This window comes from Cariama cristata, unplaced genomic scaffold (assembly GCF_000690535.1).
Source record: "Cariama cristata isolate BGI_N322 unplaced genomic scaffold, ASM69053v1 scaffold4576, whole genome shotgun sequence".
Lineage (NCBI taxonomy): Eukaryota > Metazoa > Chordata > Aves > Cariamiformes > Cariamidae > Cariama > Cariama cristata.
This window is the reverse complement of record NW_009623729.1, coordinates 3,544-21,762: the sequence shown is the minus strand read 5'-3', so window position 1 is coordinate 21,762 and position 18,219 is coordinate 3,544. Positions and strand designations below refer to the sequence as shown.

Genomic DNA, 18,219 nt, shown 5'->3' with positions numbered 1-18,219 from the left:
GTACTCTACAGCATCTGTTTCTTGAATTTTCCATTATATAGCATGTTCTAGCTCCTTCTCTTATCCTATACAAGAGAGGACTGTTTCATGGAGGAAACTGGAACTGACCTAATCCTTCCGATATACAAAGCCTCTGATATATTATTTAAGTTTATACATCCAGCAGACATTTAAAAAAAATAAAAATCAAGATATGGGTTATACTGCAGAAAGTTTTAAACCATGTTCAGAGAGCTTTTTCTTGCATCCGCTAAGCGCACAGCTCCTGTGGCTTGTTACCAGCTGTTTTGCTGCTTTGTCCTGCACAGAACTGTCAGAATTGGGATTCACAGCAAAGCTTTGCTTGCTCAGGTTGGCTGTCCAATATTTTAGCTTAAGAGCCCATGAAAATATGGCATTGCGTGCTAGTGTTGGATAGGGAACTGGAGCAGCTGAGGAGCATGCGTCGTGTCCTCCCACTGCCTTGAGGAGAGTGGATGATGGGAGACATGTATGAAGATAAATCACAACAGTGTCTTAAAGCATCACAGCAAAAATTAAAGTTTGCCTTATGATATGCTGTATGGTTATAAACTGGCCGCGTTGAAGGGTTTCTTGTTTGGAAAATCTATTTAAAATAACTTTTTCAATTGCAAATTCTGCAGAGTTTTCATGGAGAAACTGAACCAGCATCATTTTCTTGGACCTATGAGGAAATTAAGGAAGTTCATAAGCGCTGGTGGCAGTTAAGAGACAATGCTGTGGAAATATTTCTAACAAATGGCAGAACTTTACTGTTGGCTTTTGATAATACAAAGGTAATGTGGCACTGATGCATAATAATATATTAAAGCACTTTGCTGTGTCTTCGTAACATGTACATTCATGCATTAGTTTTTAAGGAGACCTGTTGCATGGACTAATTAAATTCTGCCTAATACCTTTGAAAAAACTTTGCTCAGCTAGACTTCTAGACAAACACAATCATGTTATAAAAACCACATCTCTGATGTATTAAGATATTAAAGAATCTTAGTAAAACCAAACATTATTCCATTACAGCAGATATCTGTAAGTTTGTAAAATGAGAGAAACTTACTAAGTCTTAGTAGTTCAAAGCTTTTTAAATTATGTGATTAAATCTATGGTATTTTCTTCTAGGTCCGTGATGATGTGTACCACAACATCTTAACTAACAATTTGCCTAACCTTTTGGAGTATGGAAACATTACTGCTTTGACGCACCTGTGGTGCACAGGACAGATTACTAACTTTGAATATCTGACTCATTTAAACAAACATGCGGGCCGTTCCTTCAATGATCTCATGCAATATCCAGTATTTCCCTTCATACTTTCTGACTACACCAATGAAACGCTGGACCTAAATGATCCATCGGTATATAGGTAATATGAAATGTTTGGAACCGGTTATTTCCAAATACTTGAACTGATCATCCAGTATAGCTTTTTAACTTCATTGTACTAAACTGTACACATACATGAATGGAACTATTCAGGGACAAGCCTCATCCATAATAACTTGGGCTTTTTACAATAAATGGCTGTGTCACCTCAGGTATTTAAATAAAATGCCTAGTATTATAAGTGTATATGTTCAAAGGATGCTATGAATTGGACTTATATACTGTCTTAATAGGATATGGATAGTCCACAGATTTAAATAAAAGCTGTATGTTTAAATTCATGTGATTAAAGACTTCCAGGGCAATTAGTGAAAATTAAATAGAAAAGGAAATAATATTGCGAATTATTTGGCCAGTTACAAAATCATATTATCTTTAGTGTGAATAGTCCTACCCAATAAATTTGTTAAGCTGATGTAACATTTGTGTGCACAAAGTCTTTGCCTTTATATGATGCCTCTGACTTGACAAAGGCACTTTGCATTTGTTTGCCTGTTACTGTGCTATGGGGTAGCCTGTGGATCTGGGTTTGCTTTTAGCACTAAAAGTGGCCTTTTTATTTTCTGAACTCTTGTAAAGTGCTATGAAGTTTTGCTTGTCCTTTTCATGATATTAAAGGTGTTATTCTTAGTGCGTTATAAAATGGTGTGAATTAACATCTTTATAAAAATGACAAGATATCAGTACTACTTCTGTTACAGAAACCTGGTCAAACCAATAGCTGTGCAGTCTAAAGAAAAAGAAGATCGTTATGTGGATACTTATAAGGTAATTCGGGTAACTTTTGCTTCTTGCCTTTGCCCTGTGTATAAAAGACACGGAGGCTTTTATTTTTTATAACATATATTGGTGGGAGGAAAGAAACCACAAATCCAGTATTTTACATCTGGAATTCTCATTTCCAGTATGCTGTGTTTCCTGAGAATTGTTTTATAATATCCTTGGAACCTGTGTTTGTTGCAGTATCTGTAATCATAAATCAATCTAGTCTTTCTGTGTGATACCAGTTCAAGCTCCTCAATGGTATCTTCTTAAAGATGAACGTACATATATTTGAAGGTCCCGAAAGATTAGGAAGATAACTTATTGCTGTTTATTTGAAATTACTTCAGTGGAACTTGTGGCTATTCTTTCTGCTTGATAGCAGAAAAGCTGTTTTCCCTCAAGTACTCTGTTACTATAACATGACCTACTATGATTACAGTGTTCTTTATTTTTGTTCTTTAGAATGTTTTAAGGCTGTAGGAAATAACATGCTGGGGAATTAAGGCATCTACAGCTAGACCTTCAAACTTATATCTGTATCATTATGGTCTAGTGTATTATTTGCAAATACTTTTTCCATTTAGTATTGAAAAGGCTGTGCAAAGGCCCTGGTGTGTTAGAGAAGAGGGGAAAATAAAAAAAGCAAAAGTAATAAGTAACAGAAAACTGGCCATTTAGATCGGCTTAAGACTTTGATACCTAACTGGATTGTAAGAGTGATCACATGTCTTTAGACAGTTAAAGTGTATTTGATTCCAAATCACTTAAATGTATGCTTCTCTAAAAGTTTTAAGTTCTATTCCTAAACAACTTAGGCAAACTCTGATTTTTGTTACTGGAATGCAGTCTAAGTAGGAGGTTTGTGATTTTATTTCCCCCCCCCGCTACTTTTCTAGTATTTGGAAGAAGAGTACCGTAAAGGAGCACGAGAGGATGATCCAATGCCCCCTGTACAACCATATCACTACGGATCTCACTATTCCAACAGTGGAACTGTGCTTCATTTCCTAGTTAGGCTGCCACCTTTTACTAAAATGTTTTTAGCCTACCAAGGTAAGGTTACTTTTGCTTCCACTTGCCTTTCACATCTGAGCCTTGTCCCAGTGACCCAGGAATGCTACAGGTTACTCTGTTTAGCATAGTTTATCAATTCCAAATAGCTGAGTTCAGTAAAATTACACCTGGTATGCTTTCACACATTCTGGAATTAATCAAGCTAGACCATAAAGCTGTACAACTTATATTTATATCTTAGAGTATGTAGAATAAAAAGATGACATATATTTGGCTTGCAGTCCGTGTGTAACACGTAGTAATTGAGATAGAAGAATTCTCTCTAATTAGCTGACAACATTTAGTAGTTAAGTACTTGAAGTTGCAGATGTGCAACTGTTACTGTGTCCATTGTCAATGTGACAAACTCAGCTTGGATTTCTTTGCAGATCAAAGTTTTGACATCCCAGACAGAACTTTTCACTCTACCAATACAACCTGGCGACTCTCTTCGTATGAATCAATGACTGACGTGAAGGAGCTTATCCCAGAATTTTTCTACCTTCCCGACTTTCTAGTTAACAGAGAAGGTATACTAAGAGGATAACAGAAGTATATACCCAAAACAGTGATACGGTTGAGCCTGTGGGTTGAAACTAAGAACGTTTATATCCCCTGACTGAATATGGCAAGCAGTAGATGTATGGGAGAAGCCTCGCACGAATTTGTGGGATATGCTAAAGAAGCATATGTAGGACTTAAGGGAGGGTTTTTTCATAATTATGCCAGAGGTGCAAAAGAGTTTTTATTGTCTGATTTTTCCATTTGAATGAGTATGTACAGCTTGAATGTATTTGGGGGGGACTCGTTAATGGTGCTGCTTTGTTGGTCAGCAATCACTGTGCTTAATGGTTCATAGAACCCTATAAAGAACGTTTTGAAGTTACTGTCAATGAAAGTGTTGGAATATTTACTCCCCTGTTTCTAGGTTTTGATTTTGGAGTACGTCAAAATGGTGACAGAGTTAACCATGTCAATCTCCCACCCTGGGCTCGTAACGATCCTCGTCTCTTCATCTTGATTCATCGTCAGGCTTTGGAGTCTGACCATGTTTCCCAGACAATCTGTCACTGGATTGACTTGGTGTTTGGTTATAAGCAAAAAGGCAAGGCCTCTGTTCAGGCTATTAATGTCTTTCATCCTGCAGTAAGTATTTGTTAAGCAGTGTGTTTGTGCATTGTACTTAGTAACTTAATGGGGGGAAGTTCGTTCTGACTTGCTTGGAAAACACCCAGCATGAAGCAAGTTCCCTTGCTCGTGAAGTGTTGAAGAATAAGAAAAGGCTTTAACCGTTCCAATGCGGAACTGATGTGATCCCAGGGACTGTTGTGAGACCTGGCAAATTTGTGTTCGTCTTTGTTGCCTTGAGATAGGCATGGGGGATGATCAAGTATGGGGTTTAGACTTTCTGGATACTTGTTTGCAGTGGTATTGTGTTTGTGTGTGCCTGCTTCCATCTCATTCAAAAGAGGCGTTTCATTTTGGCAGATTGTGCTGCAGCTTTTGATATGATTAAAATAGTTCAGTTTGTCCTGAGCTCATTATTTGTGTTCTTCCCTTCATATACATCTTGTGTTTTATCCCTCTAATGAGCACTTCCCCCTCCAGTAAATTTAATTTCAGATAAGTCTCCATTTAATGTAAAGAATTCCAGAGTTTCACTACTTAATTGTAACATGGATATCTTGGATTGTATTCTTTAGCTTCAATCCTTACTATCACAAGGTTTGCTCAGCCAGGCTGTTCTGGTTTCAAATACATTCAAATGTGTTCCACATATTTAGTGTTCATTCTATAGCTGGAAGAGCTAATAAAACTGTAGTGTTGGGCAGTGGTGGCTCCTTCTTTTCAAGTAGTCATCCAAATGCTTTCCTTCCTTTTCCTTTTTTTTTGTGCTTAAGTATTGATTTTAGTTATTACCTTAAATTTCAAATACTAAGTTTGTGTGAGTGTGTTCATTGTTTTTTAAATTGAAAAGGCATGACCTTTGTCAGTGTGACTGAGCAAAAGTATGTGGTACACAATTAGAAAGGAAAGAATTTCTTCTCCTGAAAGCTGAAGGTTCTTCCTCCCTCCCTACCCCAAACCAGAGCTTTAATATGTTAATTAAAAAGGGTCACAAAAAACTTTCTGTTTTTTGTTTATCAGCAACCCTTCTGGTTTTGTGCAGATTAGTAAAGGTCTACTAAGAAAACCTCTTTGACAGAAACTAGTCATGGAATACATGTAGGAGCAGCTCACATGGTAAATCTTTGGGTGGTAGTTCTCTCCAGTAAAGAAGTGGGGACAGGACTGCTGTTCTCAGAGGCTCTTCAGTCAGTGCAACCATTGTGGATGGCTTCTGGTCCAAGTCTTAAGTCTTAACCTCTAAGAAAAAGCCTCTAAATTTGTGTGCATGTGTTGAGAAATCTTTCCCAGAGACAAACTGGACAAGCTGATTCTTGCTCTTCTCCCCTCTTTTTTTTTTCCTCTCTAGACCTATTTTGGGATGGATGTTTCTGCTGTTGAGGATCCTGTTCAGAGAAGAGCGCTTGAAACAATGATAAAAACATATGGGCAGACACCTCGCCAGCTATTCCATGCGGCACATGTTAGTAGACCTGGATCCAGGCTTATCATGGAAGGAGAACTTCCTGCTGCCATGGGATTACTAGTGCAGTTTGCTTTCAGAGAAACCAGAGAACACACTAAAGAAATAATATACCCAGTAGGTCACTTTGATTTGCAAGATGGTTTAATTAACATTCATATGCTGTAATTAATGTACCCTTATGATTATAGTTTCCTTCCTAAAACTACAACTTACTACCCATATTGTACTGTAAAGAAAGTACACAAAATTAGTAAAGTGATGGTGAAAATTATTTTCATGCACTTGCAATATATTTTGTGTCAAACTAAGATAGATCTGAATTTGTCTTGATTATAGCAAATAGGTGTTGGAAAGCATTTCACTAAACCAGTTTTATACTTTCAGTGATGAATTCTGGAATCTGTGTGCAAACCTATAGTAGGTAAACGCATACTGTGCTTTCTTCCATCCTCAACTTTTTTGTTGTCTGTAGGACAGTCCAACTTTCTTCACTTCAACCACTTGTTTTCCCTAAGATCCAGTGAGAAACTGAATCCTTGCATTTAAAGAAATCGGTATTTTTCACTAAACTACCTGTACTACAAGCTTGCTATCTCAGCTCTTAAAGAAGTCAGAGGCCTGCCTTAAAGCTAATAGTTCAGCTGAGGATACTACAGCACTTCATACTTGTCTTTTTAGTATTTTTAGAATACTTCAGCAGTCCTTACCATGTGATTGCTTACAGGAATGTGATATGAATGATTTTCCCTTACTAATGAAATTTTTGAAAATTTCAAGAAAATTTCAAGAAATTTCAAGAAAAAGTTTTCTGAAAACTTTTTACCACCTTTTAATTTGAACCTTACTTGTGCTTGTTTTAGAGTCCATTACCATGGATAAAAGGCTTGAAGTGGGGAGAGTATGTTGGTTCCCCAAGTGCTCCAGATCCTGTTGTCTGCTTTAGCCAACCACATGGAGAAAGGTTTGGCTCTCTCCAGGCTTTACCAACTAAAGCTATCTGCGGTTTGTCCCGCAAGTTCTGCCTCTTGATGATTTATAGCAAGGAGCAAGGTACGAATTTGGGCTTATTCTCTACATGCACAATACCTGTGAAGAATGAGCCATAAAACAATTTAAATCTAACTCTACTATTGTTCTCCAGCAAACTTCCCAAGTTTAGTCACTTTTGCCAAAGACTGATTTCTAAATCCAGTAACAGCTTCCACGAGTGTGGTATCTTTCCTGGAGGGTGGATTTTACTTGTAATTTTCAAAACTACATAGAGCCATCCTGTAATTAAGCTGGTATTTTTTATTAAAGTGACTGAAGCATGAGGATTTAGCTTTAGAACTTGCCAGCAGATTCAGTCCAAGAAGAACGGAAGCGCAGGTGAAAAGAACATGTGGCAACAAAAAGGAGAATTAAAGGAACAGGTTTTTAGAGGCAGAGAATGAGGGAAGTTACCAGTAAAAAGCAGAGATGAAGGATCTTCTGCTTTCAGATAAACTCCTCGTAGGGTTTCTTACTGATAATGTACAAACAGGTTCTCATACTCTTTTGTTTTCTTTGTGACATGTACTCATGAAGGTTTTTTTAAAATAAATGGCTTTACATTTAGTCAGCAAAAATAAGTAATGTTCTCCTTGAAGTTATGAACAATCATTTCTCTAACTGGGAAGTATTGTCAGCCTCTTCCCCTTTTCTCCACTGCAATAGATGCAACATTTCTTCAAAAGAGCTTTGTCCAGGTTGTGAACTGTCTTTGGAGAACACTGAATGTTTACATAGTCTCTGAAAACTGTGTTTGTTTATAATATGTTACAGATTAAGCCATAGCCTAACAGAAAATCTCTTATTTTGAAACTTTGAGGTTTTTATATGCTAGCTTGTGGTAAAACATGGACCTGAGATTTTTATTGTTGGCCATCAAAGTGATCAACTCCTTGGTTGCATGTATGACACAATATTATATGCCTTCCTTCAGGTGTGAGAAGCATGCACAGTACTGATATTCAGTGGTCAGCTATCCTGAGCTGGGGATATGCTGATAACATTTTACGACTGAAAAGCAAGCAAAGTGAACCTCCAGTAAATTTTATACAGAGTTCGCAGTTCCATCAGGTAAAGGAAAAAAAAAAAATATCGGTCTCTTGTCTTCAGTTGGATATTGCCGGTTTAAGTGGTGACCTGACTTGGCAGTAGGTAGTCTTCCTTTCATTTTTCTTGGAGATGAGCATCCAAACAGAACTGGTTTTAATCTGTTTGATTCTCCTTTGGAATGTGTCCCTCATTGCTCCAGTGTATCTTGTTCCTGGATGTGTTCCTGTACTAAGTAAAGATCCTTTTTGAATGCATTTGATTTCTGTAGCTTTTCTTTCCTGGGGAATATTGGTGTGGATTTATAAAGGCTTAAGTTCTAAACCAAGAAAAATGAATACAGGAAAAAAAATCATAGATGCCTCTCATTAGAAGCCGAACTCTGCTATAGTTTAGGGTTCCTCTGAAAAAGATTGTCTAAAAGATTGTTAGGGAACACTGCATAATCTGTGTTATGCTCCAATGGTTGGTGAGATTCTATTGAAAAAATTTTTGGCTGATGATGTGGCTGTAGATATAGAAGCCGGCAGAAGTTCAGTGCTCTTGAGCTGTGAATTCTGGGGTACGCAGAATTTCGCTCTTTACTTTGTTTCTGAAGTAATAACAAATACGACCTAGAGCAGGTATATTTTAACTCTTGGATTTCTTTAGCTTAGGTATTTTACATGGCTTTTCTTAAGATAACTAATAAAGAATCAGTTTGGTCAAATGCTATGGCATAATGAAAATAGCAGTTAGAATAGTTTCTGTTCTAATTTTTTCTGGCTTTGTTTTGTCTTTCCAAGGTAACAAGTTGTGCTTGGGTGCCAGACAGTTGTCAGCTGTTCACAGGTAGTAAATCTGGTGTCATCACAGCATATATGAACAGATTCACTAGCAATATGGTAAGTTCTGTTAGATAAGATTTGTATTTAAGGATTCAACCAAATTTGATATTACAGTCTTTTTTTAACAGGAGAAGTGAGAAAAGGGGAATATGATATATTCAGGGCAATTGCTCTAAAGATCAAGTGCTTGTTTAGTATTTGTTTTTGAATGATTCTTTTTGACACTGTTAAATAGATTTATCTCAACATGTTTATTTGTGGGTTTTTCTTAAGCTGTTGTTCACCTACTACTAGCCTTTAGTCAGCCCTCATCATCTGAGTGCATAACTGATTACACATACAGCTCTGACTATATTTGGGCTAGGGCTTGGAATTGAAGCTGTCTGGCACAATGAAGTTCCCTACATTAAGGAATAACTTTTTCTGTGAAGGAGATGGAGCCTTTAAAGCCTTAACTCAAACGGGAATGCATTTCCCCAGAGGAAACATTTCAAACGCAGAAGGCACTTAGACTGCAGAGAGCCAGGATGAAATCTCAGACAGTGTATGTATTAACCACTAAGCCGCTTCACTTTGTCATATTCCCCAAGGGCAGAAGCTGTGAGGAGGGAAAGGAGAAAAGTAACTTGCATTACTTAATGCATTAGTGGACGGTACTGACATACTAGTAGAAATCACCCTGATACTATGTGGTAATAGGCATGGTATGAAAGCATAAGTAGAACTAAAAATTCATCTTCTGGTTCAGACTGAGTATCTGAGCTTCTGTCTGATTTTCTACAACAGTAACGTCTACTCTTCATAGTTTTAACAAAGTTTGCAACTTTCTTGACAGGTCATTTTAGGTATGTCTACAGGATTACCCATAGCAACAACTAAATTAACCGGACTTCTTAAATTTAGCTTGATACAGATACAGGTATTGACAAACACGTTTGCAGTATTGTATACCCTGATGCTCTTGAATCACTACATGAGCATGGGCTAGAGGGAACCTTGGTAAGATCTGCTGTGCCTACCCAGTTTCCTGTTTTTAACATTGGCAAACAGCAGATGCTTAGACTGGGAAGAGCACAAATATACAGTAGTAACTTCCTTGGCTTTCTCCCAGTTTCTGGTGATCTACCACTCAGACTTCTTGAGCTTAGCAGCACTTGGAGTTTAAAAAAAGTAGAGCTTGAAGCCTGCAAGCTTCAGTCAGTTGGATGTTAAGTCAGGCACCTTAACTACTCACCAGAATAGCAAAGTTGTAAATAACCTTGTTAAAATTTGTTTTAGGTACTAAAGTAGAAATTCAATATATTCACCTTCTGCAGTGATAAAAAGAAACTCTAGTAGTGGGGTTCTGATTCTTCAGTTCCCTGCATTTCCTAGAAACAAGTGATTTTTGTTCAGCTGCATAGACATGGTCTTTGACACCATCTTTGCTGAATTTCTCAGCACTGACAGTTTTACATGCCCCAGGCAGACTGACCTTGTGCCAATTTTGTAGCTCCTGTTGTTCAGTCAGTTACCCAAGTCAGGGCTGCGGGGAACGCAAATGTGCTTCCTAGCATCTGTTCTGTATGCATCTTGTCAGCTGTTTGGTGATAAAGTGAACAGTCTGTTATAATGCAGTACTTGAAACATGAATATTTTGCCCTGTTTCACATTTATATGAATTCAATGCACAGGCATAAAACAGATAGCGTGTTGTTAATTGGATATGGGAATTTAAAGGTATGCTGTCAGAATGCAAAAATACCTCCATGTTGTACTTCAGATGCTCTGTTTTTCCTAGTCTTTAAGATGGTCCAAAAAAAAATGAAGTACTGCTTTGAAACTGATCTATCTTGACAATAAGTCATACCTTCCTGAAAACCTCAGCTAAGCATTTCTGGTTGTACAAACTACTCCAGCCTTGACTTGCTGACTGTTAAGAGTTGTCTCGCAAACAGAAAGAAAGCATTTTAATGACCTGTTTGAGTAAAACTGGGCAGTGATCATTTAAATTCTCCACTCAAGTGCTGTAGGCGATCATTTGGCGTAACCAACAGAAAGAACTGCTGTTTAAAGGTAGATACATACCTGCATGTTTTTCCACATCTAGATACTGGTCTAGTGGTTGTCATCTAAAAGCAAGTGGGTAGTGAAAAGGGGATGGTATTTTAGGCATGAGGTAATTGATTTCATAACTTATTAGACCTTAATACAGTTGGTGCTAAAATTCCAGCTTGTGTCATTACAGTATTATTACAATAAGCCAGTGAAGAATCAATAGACCATTGCTATTAGTACTGTAGAGAGAAGCTGCTAAAGATGAATCCTGCTTTCAGTTCAAGCGTTCAAATGCAGATCAACAGGAAACACTTAAAGGAGATGTGAGGAGCGCAATAAAAGGGTGATCAAAATCAGTTCTTCAGGAGATCAGAAGTCTTGATTGATGCTGTTATGGAAGAATTTGGTGTAACTTTTTTCTCTAAATTGAGCAAGGATTAGAGAAGGATCTGCATATGTGAGATACCACACTGTTCTAAGAATGACAACTGGATACTTCCACAAGTGTGTCTTACTTGGATGAGATGCTCAGTAGCAAGAGCAAAATAGCAGGTCTTCCTGTTGTCAAAAAGTGTATTGACTTTTGCAATATTACATAGATGATACTGTCCCTTTTAGTGCAGAAAGCCATGTAAACTTTCTACAAACTGAGTTAAGCACATGTATATTTTAATTTTGTCTGTTTCTACTTTCAAGCTTTTTGTAGACCTGCTATATGCATCCTGTACCCTCATACAAAAATGCAGACAATGTGCTCTGGCACATGTGAGGAAACAAGCAGAAAAATGTTCCTTTCTTTTACAAAGATTATTCTAATCTCTGTACAGCAAGTTGTCTTAAAGCATTAGTATTTTGATTAAGCAGCTCCTTCAACTTAGCTAGTTTTCAGGAAATCTGAATAATTTCAAATTACATAACTTGAATAAGAAGTGTTATTTGGTGTTAAAATTGCTACTTTAATTTTTATCTAGCAGTTTCTATGTTTAAACTTCCTGCATATTTTTCCAACTTGGTATCACTGAAGGACTTGGCACCAATTTGAGGAATTCCCAGTCATTTACTGCACACAGTGATAACTGCTGAGCTGGGTTTTCCTTCCATGTTTCCAAGTGCTTCCTGTAGACACTAAAATATTGAGGACTCTCATTTTGCTGTCATGTGGAAATAGCACTCTTGCAGAAAACAAATCAGCCAATTTCAAGGTGTGTAATTGAGACAGAACAAATACAATAGTTCTTCATTTCGATTCATTGGACCACATCAAACTGTTTGCTTAGACTAAAGCACTGGAAGCAAGAAGTTGAACATTAATGATCTGTATGGCTTATCACATTATAAAGCATTAAACGTTAATGAAGCATTAACAATGTGGCTAAACCGATGATGTTAAACAATGGGAACCATTTTTTGAAATCTGAAAGCTAAACTTGCTAAAGCACTGGAAGCAAGAAGTTGAACATTAATGATCTGTATGGCTTATCACATTATAAAGCATTAAACGTTAATGAAGCATTAACAATGTGGCTAAACCGATGATGTTAAAAACAATGGGAACCACTTTTTGAAATCTGAAAACTAAACTTGTCCCTAGGCTTATCCTTTTCAGAAAAAACTACATAAATTTTTCATGAGAGTTCATGTTTTATCTTACTGTTTTTCAGCATTCAGAGATAGAAATGGAGTCGCAAGTCCATCTGTATGGTCACACAGCAGAAATAACAAGCTTGTTTGTGTGCAAACCATACAGTATAATGATAAGTGTGAGCAAAGATGGAACCTGCATTATATGGGACTTGAACAGGTACAAGTATATATGTAACTTTCTCCAATGGCTTTCTTTTAAATACCTGTTTTAGAAATTTTGCATATCTTTACCCTTTTAAAGTTAACCGAACTTGTTCTGTGTATATCTTAACGTTAAGTCAAACCCTCACTGTTTTCTCCCATGAAGGGTGCTGAAATTCTAGAATGAATATGAAAAATACCATCATTGTGCAAAATGTTGATTGAAATTAGTATAACTCTTAAATATTTTCCTCCAAGACCCTTTTTTTGTGTTTTGAGTCTGACCTTTAGGCTTGTTCTCTTTAATTTTCTTCAGGCTATGCTATGTCCAGAGTCTGGCTGGACACAAGAGTCCTGTGACGGCAGTTTCAGCTAGTGAAACAACTGGTGATATTGCAACGGTTTGCGATTCAGGTATATTTGGCAGTCGAGAAAGCTGTTTTGACTTGCAGACCAAATAAATCATGGGACTTACTATTAAATTTGTTACAGAGTGTGTTTTAATCATCTGAGGATACATTTGGTCAAATAGGAGTGCTCTTTTTTACGTAGTAACATAGACATTTCTCCAGAAATGGTCAGGCAGGTGTTTGAGTAAAATGCAGAGAGATAAAAGCTAACAGCTTGATCTCTTTATAAAAATACTTGAAATTTCAACAGATTCCTGGGAGACCTAAATTCTGTGAAGTTGGCTGCTTTCATTTTAACTGAGATTTGTTGTCAAAGGTACAGTTCTTCAGGGGAGTAAGGTGTACTACAGAGCAATAGAATTTTTGTTACTCAGTCTGTCACTTTAAATGCTTCCATATCCCCAGAAGCAAACATAAATCCTCCCTCATCTTATTTTAAAGCAGGTTTTTGTACTATCTTGTTTTCCACCGCATAGTACTGTTTATGAATGAGACCATTAAGACCTATTTGAGCAGTGGAGTTTTGAGTATTTCATAAATTGGGATACCCATTGACTTGAAGATTGACTCTATATTGGTAAAGCAGGACCAAGTCAGAGTCCTCGCACCATTTTGCTGTCTATAAGGATACCTGTGTGTATTGTGTTAACTTGAGACTGGGGAGGGAATAGGTGTCATTTAAATGACGGAATATTGTTCCATTGATCCAAGGAGGTATGGAATAAGAAGGAAGAGAGCTTAACTTCATCCATGTTGTAGTTACTGACCCAATTCTTGCTTGTTTGAGCTAATTTTCTTTCTCTTTTGCCTTGAGTAAGATAGGTCTTACATACTGAAGTATCTTTTAGCCACCTTTTCTTACTGTAGTCCTCCACAAACTGAACTGAAACTAACACTGTTCCAGATCTGGTGGGGGAAGCAAAATAGCACAGTCTATAGTATTAAAGAACAATGGGAAATTATTCTGGCAGTTTCAGAAACCTAATATTTAGGCTTTAAGCTGACATGGAGACTTTCAGCTCCATTTCTGTAGCTCACAAACCATTTTTTTTTTTTCTGTAAAAGATTGTATTCTCTAATTGGTAAGGGACGTGAGTGTCAATGCCTTTTAAGACAAAGTAGTAGCTGGGTTATTAGTTCTGTGATAGAATCAAATAATCCCAGATAACCAGGTAAGATAACTGGGCTTGCTGCTTTTAATGCAAGCCAGGGTACAAGAACTAGCTGTTTAAAGTAGAGAGTATAAATTCCCTCTTAGCACTTCCCTGTTAGTACATTAAAATTGGTCATTAAAAGTAAATTCAGACGGCATTTTGTAAGTACAATGTTCCATAAATATGAAGTGATGTCTTCTAAATCACTGCGGTGGCTTGGTGGTTTGCATGTTCCCTGTCACAAAAGGAGGGAAGAGGCAGCGTACATCACCGAGTCATTCAAACCTTCTGATCTTTCAAGAAGTTGAATTCTTTAACACTTAGATTCTGTTGCATAGACCTAGCTGTGGTCTAGATTAATTTTTTAATATTCCCATGCTATGTTCTGTTGCAGTTGGAGGGGGTAGTGATTTGAGACTTTGGACAGTTAATGGTGATCTCGTGGGACATGTACACTGCCGGGAAAGTATTTGCTCTGTTGCCTTCTCTAACCAGCCTGAAGGAGTATCTGTCAACGTGATTGCAGGGGGGCTTGAAAATGGAGTTGTGAGGTAAGCATTTGAAACTTCTATTTACTAAAATGCTTTATAACTTAGGCTCACAGTTTGAGAGCATGTAGCCAAACATCATGCTGATATTTGGCTTTAAAGAAGGTGGACAAGCTGTTGTTCAGTTTCCAATCTTAGTAGTTGCTAAGTAGGTTATGTTTATCACTGAAATACTTGTAAAATTAAATGTGAGGAAAAAATGACTCTTTCTTTCAGACTATGGAGTACATGGGACTTGAAGCCAGTACGGGAAATAACATTTTCGAAGTCAGCCAAACCTATTGTAAGGTAAAAAGATCTTAAGTATACAATAAATGGATTTTCTCTTTGGAAAAAAAAGAAAAAAAACCACACACAAAAAACAAACCACACAACAAAATAGCCTTGAGTGTTGAATGTGGATTTGACACGAGAGCAGGAGGTGAACACCCATGTCTAAAAAGAGCAATGCAATCCTACTAATTATTCATGAAAGCAAAATGAGCACAAGTGTGCTGTATTTGTAATGACAATAATAACTAGGTTCTGCTGCTGGCAGATAGAAATCAGCAGGATTCTCTTGAGAACTGAACAATAGCTACTCTTCTTATTTTTAAGCTTAATATTTTTCCCCAGGATCTGTATAAAAATCATGACATAATCTTAACTTTGTCAGACTCAAATAGACAGAGTTTTTTCTTTCTTAGAAATAAATGAAAACACTACCTTTTCCCTGACCATTTTTTCTGATACCAGAGGGAAATGGTGCAGAAAGGAGTAAAGGAAACTCAGGAGCCTGGATGCTGCCATTTTGGAGTGCTTGTGTAATTTTCTGAGTCCCCTTGATGATTTATATAAGCAGAATTATTCTCATGCCAAAATGTTTCAGAACACAGTCAAAGATCAAGTCTTTGTAATCCCCAGTGGTACAGTAGTCTGCACAGAGGTCTTAGAGTTATGCCAAAATTTTATCATCTTGATGTTAGCATAGTAACAAATCACTCTGAAAAATTTTTTGACTGTTGCTGGAAATATCATTTAAACCCCAAACTACTAATCACCATTTTTTAGAGATGAAAAACATTGTCTGATAGCAGTTACTGTCTTTTGTTACCTCCTTTAAGAAGCATATTTCACAAAGCTTGTTGATAATGATTTAGTAGCTATTGAATAATTTAAAGTTTCCTGCTTAAATGAGACAGAAAATGAATGCTGACCTTCATGCTCTCTAACGTTACCCATGGCATGGCTGAAGGGCTTTACTACCGTGATAGCTCAAGAAATGTCCGGCTGAACAAAAGTCCTATGCTGTACCATGAAATCTGATGGATTTAGTTTCTGCCTTTGTCAGCAAGCAAGTTCAAAGGGCACTGAGTGCTGTTGCTGAAAAGCCTTCCTTTCGGGAGCACAAGGGTCAGCCCAGGGAGAGAGTAGGATGCTGCTACTGATCCTACCCTTTTCTTTGACGCTGCGAAGAAATGAGTACTGAGCTGCACAGCATGTTGAAGTGCTGGACAAAGCTGTAGTTCAGCCCGTTCGGTTACAAAAGTGAATAAGCAGGTATATGCTTATTGTATTAATATGTTAATGTACTCACTGGGTCTCCCCCGAGAGCTAATCTTTGTTGGCTATACTCTTACAGGATTTTAATGTCTTCTAGCATTTTAAATAGCCAAATCTGATATAAAAATAGATTGTCTTCTTGTTTTTCAGCCTTACGTTTTCCTGTGATGGTCATCACTTGTTCACAGCTAATAGTGATGGAAATGTTATAGCTTGGTGTCGCAAGGACCAGCAGCGCTTGAAGTTACCCATGTTCTATTCATTCCTTAGCAGCTACGCGGCTGGGTGATGACTATTTTTTGCTGCTAACTCATGTCTCTGCACTTTAAATCCAAAATAGATTATAGAATCTTAGTTAACTGGATTTTGAAGTCGTTTGAATGTCTCTAGAATGACTGAATAGATTTTTTTTTTTAAAAAAAGAGCAGTCTAAGGTGGTTGTAAAATTGCCTATGTGCATGCACGAACTTGAAGCATATCCAGGTCACCAGAAAGCTCTGGTCATATACTCCAGTGCCAGCAAAGTGACTCATAAACACTCTAACATACAAGTCAAAATGCTGCAATATAAACCAGAATTTTTTAAATCACTTCTTGGACGGAAGTGTTTAAAAAATTTGATTGATAATGCTTATTCCCCCTCTTTTGTTGTAAAATATTGGCAGCATAAAGTTCTGTAAATATCTCTTAAAATTGTCAGCATATGTATATCTGATTAGTTGAGCATGGTCTAGTTAGCTCTGGGATAAGCAACCCAAAACTTAAAAATCCAAGACCACTTAAAATTGCTTTTTTTGAGAAGCAAAGAACTTAGTAGGTGCTTTTTGCACCATCTTATGGTATTGTAATGCTAAAAATTGAATTTCTGTTATCTTTATATTTGTAGCTTTTGCCATCTTCTCCGTTAGTATAATAATCTTTCCAACAGGCAAAAATAAAATATTTCTTAGTGATGGGTAGACACCTCATGGCATCATGAAGCAATAGTTCGATCATGTTTTGGTTTTGTTTTTTAATGTAGTAACTCCCTAACTTTGTAACACCTAGCTATTGCAATTCTGTGGCAGAATATATATAATGTACACACACAGCTTATCTTCCAGAGCTCTAAAAAAGGGTGTTAAAGAAGGCACAGATGTGCTCCTGTTCCTAGTGTCATTGAAGTTCAATACACTGTAAAATGTTTGAATCTACCTGCTTGAATAATCAATGTTCATAGGCATCAGATGATTTGGAAGAGTTTACACAGATACACTGTGCAAATATGTTATTTATTCTTAGGTGCTAGTTTCTGAGGGGTTAAAAATAAGCCTCCATTGTGAAAGGCTTAACAAATTTGAATTCTTAGGCCAGATCAAAAATTAACATTTCAGTTGATGGATTTGAAGACCTCTAAACCTGACATCATGAATGAGTGCCTACTAGTCATGCAAATGGTAAAACGCAAATATGTTATTTATTCTTAGGTGCTAGTTTCTGAGGGGTTAAAAATAAGCCTCCATTGTGAAAGGCTTAACAAATTTGAATTCTTAGGCCAGATCAAAAATTAACATTTCAGTTGATGGATTTGAAGACCTCTAAACCTGACATGAATGAGTGCATACTAGTCATGCAAGTGGTAAAACAAGAATGCTACGCAAGTCTGATGTAGTTACATTTTTCTTTGAAATTGCTTTGCTTTTTCATCATTGACATTTCCGCTATTGCCATACAAACTGCTCTATTGTCGTGTTTAAGGTTCATCTGCCTTCAAAACGCTGTATATGAAATTGTCAAGTTGTGATGAAGATGACATACATGCCAGAAATCTTTACACTCCTTCTGAAAATTCCAGTCTTCAGAAATTCTTGCAACTTCCCGACTAAAGAACTTTTCAAACTAGAAAAACTTAAGAAAAATATTCTCATAGCCCATGACCCAAAGGCTGATCTTTGGTTCGATAAACCAAGTGGCTACATCATATATGAACTGAATTTTAAACTGCATATATTGTAGCAGCATTGTATGGGATGGCTTTAGTCACG

The 18,219-nt window shown here is 37.0% G+C and overlaps 1 protein-coding gene across 2 annotated transcripts in view; it reads left to right on the top strand.

Annotated features, from left to right (window-relative positions):
- The window catches only part of LYST (lysosomal trafficking regulator), a 69,256-nt gene extending 52,445 nt beyond the window's left edge, over window positions 1-16,811 (top strand). For both annotated transcript variants that reach the window (XM_009702869.1, XM_009702868.1), the window contains exons 37-51: window positions 645-797; window positions 1,141-1,385; window positions 2,107-2,173; window positions 3,067-3,223; window positions 3,613-3,753; window positions 4,152-4,369; window positions 5,700-5,930; window positions 6,677-6,866; window positions 7,780-7,916; window positions 8,678-8,776; window positions 12,418-12,557; window positions 12,858-12,955; window positions 14,500-14,656; window positions 14,870-14,941; window positions 16,346-16,811. In XM_009702869.1, the coding sequence (XP_009701171.1) occupies window positions 645-797; window positions 1,141-1,385; window positions 2,107-2,173; window positions 3,067-3,223; window positions 3,613-3,753; window positions 4,152-4,369; window positions 5,700-5,930; window positions 6,677-6,866; window positions 7,780-7,916; window positions 8,678-8,776; window positions 12,418-12,557; window positions 12,858-12,955; window positions 14,500-14,656; window positions 14,870-14,941; window positions 16,346-16,484 (2,244 nt within the window). In that variant the 3' untranslated portion in view covers window positions 16,485-16,811. The remainder of the gene's footprint in view (window positions 1-644; window positions 798-1,140; window positions 1,386-2,106; window positions 2,174-3,066; window positions 3,224-3,612; window positions 3,754-4,151; window positions 4,370-5,699; window positions 5,931-6,676; window positions 6,867-7,779; window positions 7,917-8,677; window positions 8,777-12,417; window positions 12,558-12,857; window positions 12,956-14,499; window positions 14,657-14,869; window positions 14,942-16,345) is intronic.
- The last annotated feature ends 1,408 nt before the right edge of the window (window positions 16,812-18,219 follow it).